Source organism: Chanos chanos, chromosome 10, assembly GCF_902362185.1.
Source record: "Chanos chanos chromosome 10, fChaCha1.1, whole genome shotgun sequence".
In the NCBI taxonomy this organism is placed as follows: Eukaryota; Metazoa; Chordata; class Actinopteri; order Gonorynchiformes; family Chanidae; genus Chanos; species Chanos chanos.
Window position 1 is genome coordinate 17,992,864 of NC_044504.1, and position 10,477 is coordinate 18,003,340.

At 40.8% G+C, this 10,477-nt stretch overlaps 1 protein-coding gene across 1 annotated transcript in view; it reads left to right on the forward strand.

The window, feature by feature from the left end:
• The first annotated feature begins 8,714 nt into the window (after nt 1-8,714).
• crip2 (cysteine-rich protein 2) overlaps nt 8,715-10,477 on the forward strand; it is a 15,711-nt gene continuing 13,948 nt past the window's right edge. The window contains exon 1 of the mRNA XM_030785832.1: nt 8,715-8,823. Within this exon, the coding sequence (XP_030641692.1) occupies nt 8,781-8,823 (43 nt within the window). The 5' untranslated portion in view covers nt 8,715-8,780. The remainder of the gene's footprint in view (nt 8,824-10,477) is intronic.

Genomic DNA, 10,477 nt, shown 5'->3' on the forward strand with positions numbered 1-10,477 from the left:
AGCCTTCGATATATTTTCAGTTCTTTAGGTCACTAAGTTGCATCCTGAGTGACAGGTTATCCATGTGTATTGATAAAACTTAACAAAATATTTGCTGTTCACTTTAGCTTGCGATTCCAGAAAAGTGGTTCGGTGCACACTAATTTGTCATCCTTCTTGGTCCATGAAGATCATTCAAATACACAGTGCTGATGACTATTTCCTTTGTGTCTCTCTAACTTAAGAGCAATGTATAGGTTTGATGAATAAATGGCACATTTGCACACAGAATAGACTTATGAAAAAGGCTTATGACTTATGGCTCATTCGATTTGCAAAAGTATTTGATTCCGGAGCATAAAACCTCAAAGACAATGTTGTTTCAAAATATTTCAGTTTCAGGCCTTCATCACTATTTTAGATCAGAAGCCATCTATTCCTGTTACACTCAAGTGATATATCCATGTTTGTGAATTCATACAACTTACTGGAAGCCAGTCTGAAACTCACTTTTGTGTTCCAGTATAAATACACGCATATGGACCTCTTCACAGAGTTTCACTAAAGGCACATATGAATCACTGCTGCTGTTAAAATGCCACTGTGGGTGGCGCATGGTCCAATGTTTTGGAACAACGAGTAATTCAGCTTACGAATCATACGAACTGTAAAGGCAGGGTAGTAGAGCAGGAAACACTGGCCTCTGTGAGGTCATAAGAATGTACAGGTATAACTGATAGGAAAAGAGGAAGCGGACATTACATGACAACTAAACCAGGTACTACAAGCCGCTGGAAGCAGCACAAAGAGAAGGTCCTTTCTATAGATCACACCTGTAAGCTTTTTAACTCTTTGGTTGTCTGAATGAGCCTGTGCCATTACTCTTACGACATCCTATTCTTTGTTTCCTTACTTTCCTGATTGCATATCTAAATGTTCTTGATAAGTTGTGATTAAAAAAGAAAACTGACATCCAGCCTGCTTCAGGACTCATATGGTTCTTTCTAACAGATTTGTCATATTTGAATGGACAGTTGGAAGGAGAGACAAAAAAAAGTCATGTAAAGGAATTCTAATTTGATCTAAGTTTACGCTGACCAGAAGCTGACCTCTTTCTTAAAAGCAGAGCTGAATCTGAGAATATATAGAATGAAACAACTGAGGTCTTGGTGAGACCTCCCAATGTGCTGTTATCACTTTGGAGTTTCTCAACCAAAACCATGAGTGCCCAGACACACACACACACACACACACACACACACACACAAGCACACATTCGAAATTAAAAGATTTTTTCAAGAACGTTCTATGAGTGTACTGTAACAAGTTACTTTTTTAACACGCACCTTAAATTAACATCAACAGTTTAGGGGTTGGTGGTGTAGGGAGTTAGTGCGGGGAGGTGGTCACTCTTAGAGTTTTTTCCTCTTCCCTCTCCTTTCTTTTTCAGGGAAGGAGTGCCTCTAATTTGGTGGGTTCTCTTTGTAAGTGTAGACGGAGAGGAATGCTGTGGTGTGCATCTGATCTACACCATATGAAAGCCCTACAAACTGAGCTGTGCCCAGGGCTGTAATCTGCAGTCATGTGACATATTTCAACCAATAGGAGGTTTGAATTTTGCCTCCTTGCACACTCAAAATGAAGCCAATTCCATGGTCGTGTGTGTGTGTGTGTGTGTGTGTGTGTGTGTGTGTGTATGTGTATGTGTGTGCAAGCACAAGCATCCATCTACACACTCCAGCACATGCACATGCATACTCATTCACTCATTTCATGCTCATTTAATTTTACTCATGCATTCCTCCAAAATACATGTAATTTGGTCAAATGATATGTATTATATCTGCAGTCCTTTGATAGTCAATCTATCTTTATTCCATAAATCCAAACTGAAAGCTCTGAATGCCCCCCATTCATACGTTAAGACATCCACCATGGTGTTACCAATCCTTTAGGATATTCGGCTTTAATTCATATCAGTATTCTCTGATTTAGCCGTTTCTCTTTATGATGCTACTCCCGACACACCACTGCATAGATCAGATAATATCTACGTCTAACTGCGCACAGCACAGGAGCCATGTGCGCAGACGCTGCTCTCTCTCTCTCTCTCTCTCTGGCTTCTTTCTATGCAGCCCCAGATGGCCTCCTCTCAAGGCCCCTGGTCAAACACAGCGGGCGTCTGAGTGAGAAACAGCAGAAATCAATTAAAGCATGTAGCCTGATCAAGCTTTCTCCATTCTTTTCTCTTGTACGGTTACTACAAGTAATAATTACATCCAGCCAACAGCATTAAGATAATAGAGCTATTGTTATACCTCCCTCCTGTTATGCTCTGCAACCAATGCTGATTTGATAAATCACACAAACACACATTCAACTGAATTCAAGATATCTGTTGCTTTGAAAAAGCACAGTCGAAGTCCTGGCACAGGTGTAGGTGTGAAAGTGTTAGTGATAAAAATGACATGTTAATGAAATTGAAATAGTATAAGCTGTACCCCCATAAATGTACACTCATAATGGAGAACTGTACATGAAATCTATTCATACAGCGCTATTTAAAAATTTATGATTACTCTCATGCACTAGACTGAAGACTGAAGAAGATCACTGTAAATACTCATACACTACACAGCTCAGATAAAAAACAGATAACAGAAACAATATGTATATATACATTAATAATATACATATAGCTCCCCAAAACACGTCTTGTTGCTGGATTCTGTGCATAGGATTTTTTTTTCCAGACTGCTGAAAGGGGTTACTGAAATAGAGAGGAACTAAATCTCTGTTTTGCTGATGTCATCATATGGAAGCGAACATTGCGGTACTGGTCACCAGCAACCACATCAATCCCATAATAGTTAACCTTCTAATGTGAAAATGGATTTAAGTCAGGTGGGACAATGTAAACCTTTAACTCTCTTTAAGTAATTTTGTCTCCTTGGCTCTTGGACATTTTTGATTATGTACTTTAGAATGTGAGGTTTTACAGAGACCACTAAAAGGCTGGATATTGATCAGGCTCATGGTTCAATAACAATAGCACCTTTACCCCTTTTTGAAAGGACCCTAACCCTGAACAATTTTCTAGAGGCCAAACTGGGGCATGTCTGCTATGGCTTATCAGCTGATATTGCCCTTTTTGAATGCTTAAATTTGCCTGGATAGAGCAACAATATTGTAAACAGTTGGGAAATGGATGGAAAATCGCAGAGAATGGTCACAATGTTTAGCAGCAACATTTCTCAATGCTGTAATAAACTGAACTGTGTTCACTAAAAATACTACATCCAAAAACAACAGATCTGTCATAGATATATCATGAGTACATTGTATTTGTGTTAAAACTTTAATGGCATTAGTGGAGAGACAGATAGTTTTGGGAAATCTGCAATGTGTTCCCTGTCTATATGCAGTTGATTAAGTCCATCATGCGGGAAGGAGCATTCTTGTTCCCACCAGCAGAGGGCACAAGAAACACATGTAACAGGGAATGCCTCAGCTCCGTCCTCACGTGCTCTCTGCAGAACAAAGATATCAGACTCAGCAGCACAGCAGTAGCTGACAGCAGAAATGGCCGCGGTACATCAAGCCTCTTTCATTACACATAAAGCGATTCAGTTTGTTCCAAACTGCAAGGATTTTCACCACAGCCATCCAGACATTAACTACATCTCACCACAGTATCCTAAGCCACCCCTCCACCCCTGTACTTTTTCCATCCTGTTTTTCTCTCTTTTCCCTCTCTTTCTCTGCTCTCTCTCTCTCTCTCTCTCTCTCTCTCTCTCTCTCTCTTTGCTGTGTGTGTGTGTGTGTGTGTGTGTGTGTAACAAGTATCTTGAGTAACAAGATAAGTATATGGCAGGAAATAATTATCTAGGTAGCACAGACATTTACAGTATATAGTAAAAAATCTTCGAGGTCCTCTGAACCACTGTGCAGTTCGTTTGGGTGTGGAGAGAGCACAAGACAGATAAGGGTTTCATGTTCAGTTGCAGACCCTATGAGGCTCAATACCGCTGTAACAGATTTAAAAACAACAAAAAAAAAAAAGAAAGAAAGAAAAGTAAAGCTCTGACACTCCTGGTCCAGTTTGTCTTCAGAAACTGTGAGGAATAAGACAGACTTTTATGATCGAGAACAGAATTAGAAGTAGAGCTAACAGACATACTTGAGCATGGCTGTGGTTTTGGGAGAGAGATGGTGTTAGGTACTGGATCGGGTGAGAGCAGACACGATGGAATCTCTAGGTCTCCATCAGCTGCACAGGCTCCATCTGCCCTACCCTTTAGGGGAATGCAACCACCAACCTCCATCATCAGTAGTCACAGAAGGACAGGAATCTGATGAGCAAATAGAGGACATGCCCTGTACAAAAGAACAGCTCTTACACAGCTGTCCAAGGTCCCCATACTGACCATTGTGCAGAGAACGTTGCTGACAGGGAACTAGGGAGGGAACAGTGGAATCCAAAAGCTAAGAGTCTGGAATGTGGAAAAAAATTGGGGTGGGAATGGAATGACAGCTGATGGTACAGACTGAGGGGCTGGAGTATCCGATCCCTCCTCACTACCCTCCTGTTTCTCACTACCACCTGTACACACACCACTTTGTCCACAGTATGTCAGTATTCTCTCTCTCTCTCTCTCTCTCTCTCTCTCTCTCTCTCACTATCAGTGTAATTTTGCAGTATTAGGATAAAAGCACACTGTGATTGCAGAGAGAGATGGGAGACAGTACAACCCCCCCAGTGTGAGGGCTGTCAGTCTAAATGGATTTGACAGCCTTAGTGATCATGTGCATGCACATGAATAAGTATACACATTCACACATACACACACGCATACACAGGCAACATTCCAGCAATGGTCATTTCCATGTAACTCATTGGATATATACCTGTCCTCTGTGATTTACTGAATCAATACACTGTAAATGATTGTTCATCCGAGAGTTCCCTGTTCACTCAGAGTGAACGTCAGCAGGCATCGGTTCAACCACTGCCAATTCCTTAAAACGTTCCAGTTATGTTTGGATTTGAACCAAAACCCCCATTACATTATAAATAGCAAACATTTTTCACTTGGCCATAGCCTGTTTTATAAGCAGGCAAGATCAAAATGCAGGAGTTCCAGTTATTGAGGAAAAGGAAAGAAAGAAACTAATAGATTAGCTGTACTATCCAGGGAGACCTGTGGAGCTGAGATAACTAATTAAGTGGCCCATGATCAGGTTATGCAAGAATGAATCATCTGGGTTTTGGTTATTGAGGAAGAAAAGATGGCCAAAGTAAACTGAAATATTCCAAGTATCAGTAGTACAGCGACAGTACAGGTTCAAGGAGAAATGTCTGTCAGTAACTCATTACAGACTGCAGACAGAAAATTAAATCCAAAATTTATCTGAAGGCAGCCTTAATACTTCAGATAAAGTATGTGAAGCCATCTTGGGAACAAAAATGTATATTTTTTTCATCCTGCCATTGCTGTTAAGCCTTTATATATATTTTATATATATATATTTATATATAATATAAGCCTTTGAATTCAAGCAAAGCAGAGCAGAAAGTATCGCTAGTGATGTGTTAGATCTACACTAAGACAAAGTATGAGTGTTTGTTGCTTGTGATGTGTAGTAGAGACTGAATGACCTCAGCTTAGAGTGTGTCTGAAAAATACCTCCAGAACAACTCTTGACAACCAGAATAAGTCCAGACTATGAGTTTTGTGCCGGCATGTCTATTGTGTTTTATCGAGCACTGACGCCAGACAAATTCAAGTTTGAGATCTCATAGGAAGTCATTACGCCGGGTAAATATTCCAGGGTAAATATCAGAAATTTTTTTGTTATCAAGACATGTTGAGACATGGTAAAGGGCACTTGAATTGAAAAATTAAACAGCTGGCAGGACATTGATGTCATCTTGACTCAGCACAGAGCTGCAGGGAGAGGAGGACATATATACCGGTGAATAGACAGACATCTTGCCAACTCAGACACAGTGGTCAGAGTGATGGATCTTTGATCGAAGAAGTGATTTAGGAAAAAAAAAAACACTGATGAGAACTGCTAATTGCACCTAGTTCAGCAGCATACAGAACCCTCCTTAAGCATGTGCTTCCACGTCCTCACACACACACACACACACACACACTATAATGCACAAATACCCATGAATGCAACACCCACTAACACACAAGTAGCCATGAATGCAATTTAAGTCACGCTCACATCTTTTGACTCACATACTGTATCCCTGCATTTTCCTATCCTACAGAACACAGCAAGTTCAACTGTCACCAACAACTGACATGTGATTATATTGTTACGCAAGGACTCAAATCTCTGAGGATCTCTGCTTTGGAATCTACCCTCTCAGTCCTCAAGACCTTTCATGGCCACTGTGCCACACCCTCTGGGAGACCATAAGAAAAGCATGCGCGTTTCTGTCTTACACAAACACAAGACTGACAGTAACATGACAGCTTTGTAAATATACTGGCCAAAAATAGTCAGTGATTAGATGAGGGGAAAGGAGAAAGTGGCTCTGGAGATGAGGGAAAGTCCCAAAGGGGGACCATAAGGAACAGTGTGTAAGCATATCTCCAAATGTCCACATCTCTGACAGCCCTGTACCAAGGAACCTGAGACAGAGCCATGTGGTCATGGTGAACAGAAGGGCATAGAACTGCTCTTTGGCAAATCGTTATCCGAAGGCTGGAGTAGTACGGCCAGATTCCAAGGGAAATATCAGATTCCCAAATTAGCCCCAGTAGCCGAAAAGTTAGCTTGTCCCTCACTCATAATGCTTTTCTGTCAGTTATAGCTAGATAAAATATTATTCAAAACTTTCTAGCCTTTTTTGACTTGAAGAGCTGCTAATAAAAAAAATTAATGTAATTTTACCTTTTCATGCCATTCCAGTTTGATTACCAGTCCAATGCACTGCACATAAATATTTTTTATTACTCAAAATGGGAAGTTAGACTAGTAGTTACATGTTTCATTTTTCCAAACAGATATCTGTTGCAGTTTTTCATTTGCTGGTGTTAGTTGTACTGAAAGGCCTAATACTACAAAGCTACAGTATTGACCAATACAGAAGGTCCAAGCTCTGCTTCAGCAAGCACACACATCACTCTTTTTCACACTTTATCATTCTTATCTATTCTCATTACAAATTTAGGCCCGCTGTTCTCTTTATAAAACACACATATTTGCATTCTGTCCTGCGTTCCTTATGCCATGGGACCGCACCCAGTGTATCTTAGGAGACTGAACAGACCCATATGGTTTTATCTGAAAATATACAAACATATACATGCTGTATCAGTTGACAAGCTGTGGTTTTGGGTGTGTATGTGTCATGGACCTCCTAGTTGCAGTATGCATGTCTGTCAGGCACTTTTGATCTAACATTTGGTTTTTGGTCTCAGGAGGACAGAGTGTAAATGAAAGGGCGTGTAGTCGTGGAAAGTGGCTTTGGCACCTGTTTAGCTCATAACCTCTTGGATTAGTGCATAGATGAGAGGAGGACTGTGTGTAGCACATTTATGGAAACTGTCCTCAGTGTGTATGAGCTGTAAATTTGACAAATCCATCATGGATTGGAGATTCAAGACTCAAGATTCATTCAACTCTCTCTTCCTTTGTTTTCCTTTTCAGCTCATTTTTCCTGTCCTCATCTTCTTCTGCTTCTTCATCGGAACCCACCTGAACCACCGAGACAAGTGTTTGCCCTTGCATTGCCCTGTCTCTACACTGCAGTTCAACAAACTTGCAACCACAGTCCACAAATTCAAAGCAAATTTGCAAAATGTCACTTTTTTAGACTACAATCTACAGCACTACAATCTAGGAACTGAAAATTGGAAGGTGAGGCACATCATTCGTCCATGTAAAAGAAAAAAAAAAAAGCAAGTAAAAATGTGACCTCACTGATAGAGTCTGAAACAGACTGAGGCCAAGCAGCAGTGACAGTCACAGCATTCTAGGAAATAGCTGGAGAATGTTCCTGTCATGGACCTTCAGGGAACGTCACTGAATAGTCTCAGCAGAATGGGTGTGCATGACTAAATGGGTGAACTTTCTATTGCTCACACTGGAAACATGCACACATTTCCTTGAGTGAAAGATAAAGTCAATGGGTAGATGAATTAGGGGTGTGGGAAGTGTGGGAGTGCGAGGGAACATTAAAGTTGGCATGGAGGTCCGTTCTAAAAACAGAAACTACATACATGGTCATTAGTTTGTATGGAAAAAATGGCTTATGGGTCATTATGATCATAAAATGTCACTTGGGGAGTGTGACTAAAGCAACACAAAAAAAGAAATGTTCTAAATCTGTCCGTGACTACAACCTGCCAGTATCAATCACAGTGATTTCAAATAGTAACGGTCTGGCAGGGGCTGAAGAATCCCTATTCATGGCTAGTGAAAGGGGCCATTGTTGGATAACTTTAATGCACCCGCTCGAGGATGGAAAAAAAAGGAAGACGGCGCGGGCAGACATAGTCCTCGTTGGCATCCGAGACCATCAGAGGACCCGCCCGTAATGAGTGACTGGGAGCAGGACCAAGGAGAGTGTCCGATAGGGTGGGCTGGGCGCAAAACGGCCGTTCTGAGAACGAGGGAGGGGCTATGCAAATAAAGAACGGTGTTCTGGAAGAGATGCTCCGAGTCTGAGTTAGAGAAACAGTTGCTACTGTGACACCGAAAGATAAGGCTATATCGTCCACGTTAGTACCAATATTTTTTTTTTCAGTTTAGGCGAAGAGAGTAGGAAGCACAACATGGCATCAAAGTGTCCAAAATGCGAAAAGACCGTGTATTTCGGTAAGTATTTTGTTTTTGTTTGTTTTTCTTAGGTGCTATGCAGAAGTTGTTAGCCTGTCTGCTCTTTTAGTGACATCTGTCTTAGTGATGGATGAACGGCTAGGAATATCTAACCAGTGTTAGCCGCTGGACCGAAAACATCTTCTCACCTGATTTTTAAACACGTTCTCCAGACGGTTGGGGCTATATTTTTGTTCTAATGAACTAAACACGTGCTCAAAGTAATCATTTCACTACAACAGAAACTAAATATAAGATGGTATCTTATTATAAACACAAAACGTTTTCAAACTTCATCAGTTGTTAATATCGACCCAGAACGGCGCAGCCGGCATCAAGAAACATAACAGCATCCTCAGCCTTAAATTGTTGAATCACATCAATTTTATTTGTTGCCTGACCAAGGAATGTGCAATTTCGGTATAAAATAAGTTTTGCAAACAATTAAGGAATGTTATGTTTGAGTATCTATGAATTTTGTCCTCATCGGTCATGGTTATTCAGGAATTTCAAAAGAAAAATAGGTTTGTATACTGAGTGTCATTAGATGCAAGTTGTGCTAATTTGGCATCATTGCTGAGTCTGAGCCACTTTTGCCAGTAACTTTTCTATTTTTCTCTGAGTGAACTGGTAAATTTCCAACTTATGAGGCGCTGTTTGATGTAAACACACCGCATGTAACTTTCAGGGCGACGTGAAACTCGCAAGTGTTTTGTAATGCTGTGTATGTATAGCATTTGATCGCATTTTGACCCATCTTGTGATCTTGAGTATTTAGGACTCCCGTGATTAAATAATGACATTGACGCAAAAGGGACAGTAGGTTGTCCAGTCTCACATGCTTTCTACACTCTGTTAGCACCCATGAGATAAGATTCAATTTCTTTCTCTTTTGTTATTGCTTTAATCACATTACATATGGACCGCTTTTCCCATCCTGTCACCTGACATGACAAGTCTGCCCTCCTCCTCATTAAATTATCTAATTATCTGTCAGTGCATTGTGTCAGTGTGTTAAACAGACTTGATGGCTATGTTCGTCATGCCTTCAGTGGAGTTTTGCTCGGAGTGACAGCTGTAATTCATATATACACAAAAGCTGTCAGGAGGTCAGAGTCAGTGATATGAAGGGAAGCTGTGTTAGCATGTGCAGTCTAACTCCCAGTGCACCACACAGCTAAGGGTAGGTGGTGTTATTCTTTATGGAAAAAAATGTTTTAAACTGCTGACATTTTACCAGATTTCTTCTCCAAACATAAACAGTCAAAAGGATTAACATGTATCCTGTTCTACGCTGTGTCGAGGGAGTTAGAGTTGGTATTAGTTTAGTTTCTATAAGTAATTGAGATTAATCAGCAGTAAGTGGTTGGCATTTTGAAGGATTATCCTACTATTCTGGAGATGTTCCTCTGCAGTGGACCATGCTGTAGTGCTGTGTATTTAGGTGGCCTACTGTAATTCTATGGTCTGGACTCAGTTGTTCACCCCTACGTTATAAGGGATTGAGGGTGGATAAAGAAGAATGAGTGGACTATTTCAGCCTGACTGAAGCCCTGAAGAGACCATGTGCAGCTGTGGTCAAATGGGTGTGGTGCTGGGTTTGTCGCCTTCCGGATATCAGGCTGACATCACAGACTGGAATGTCTGAGGCAGT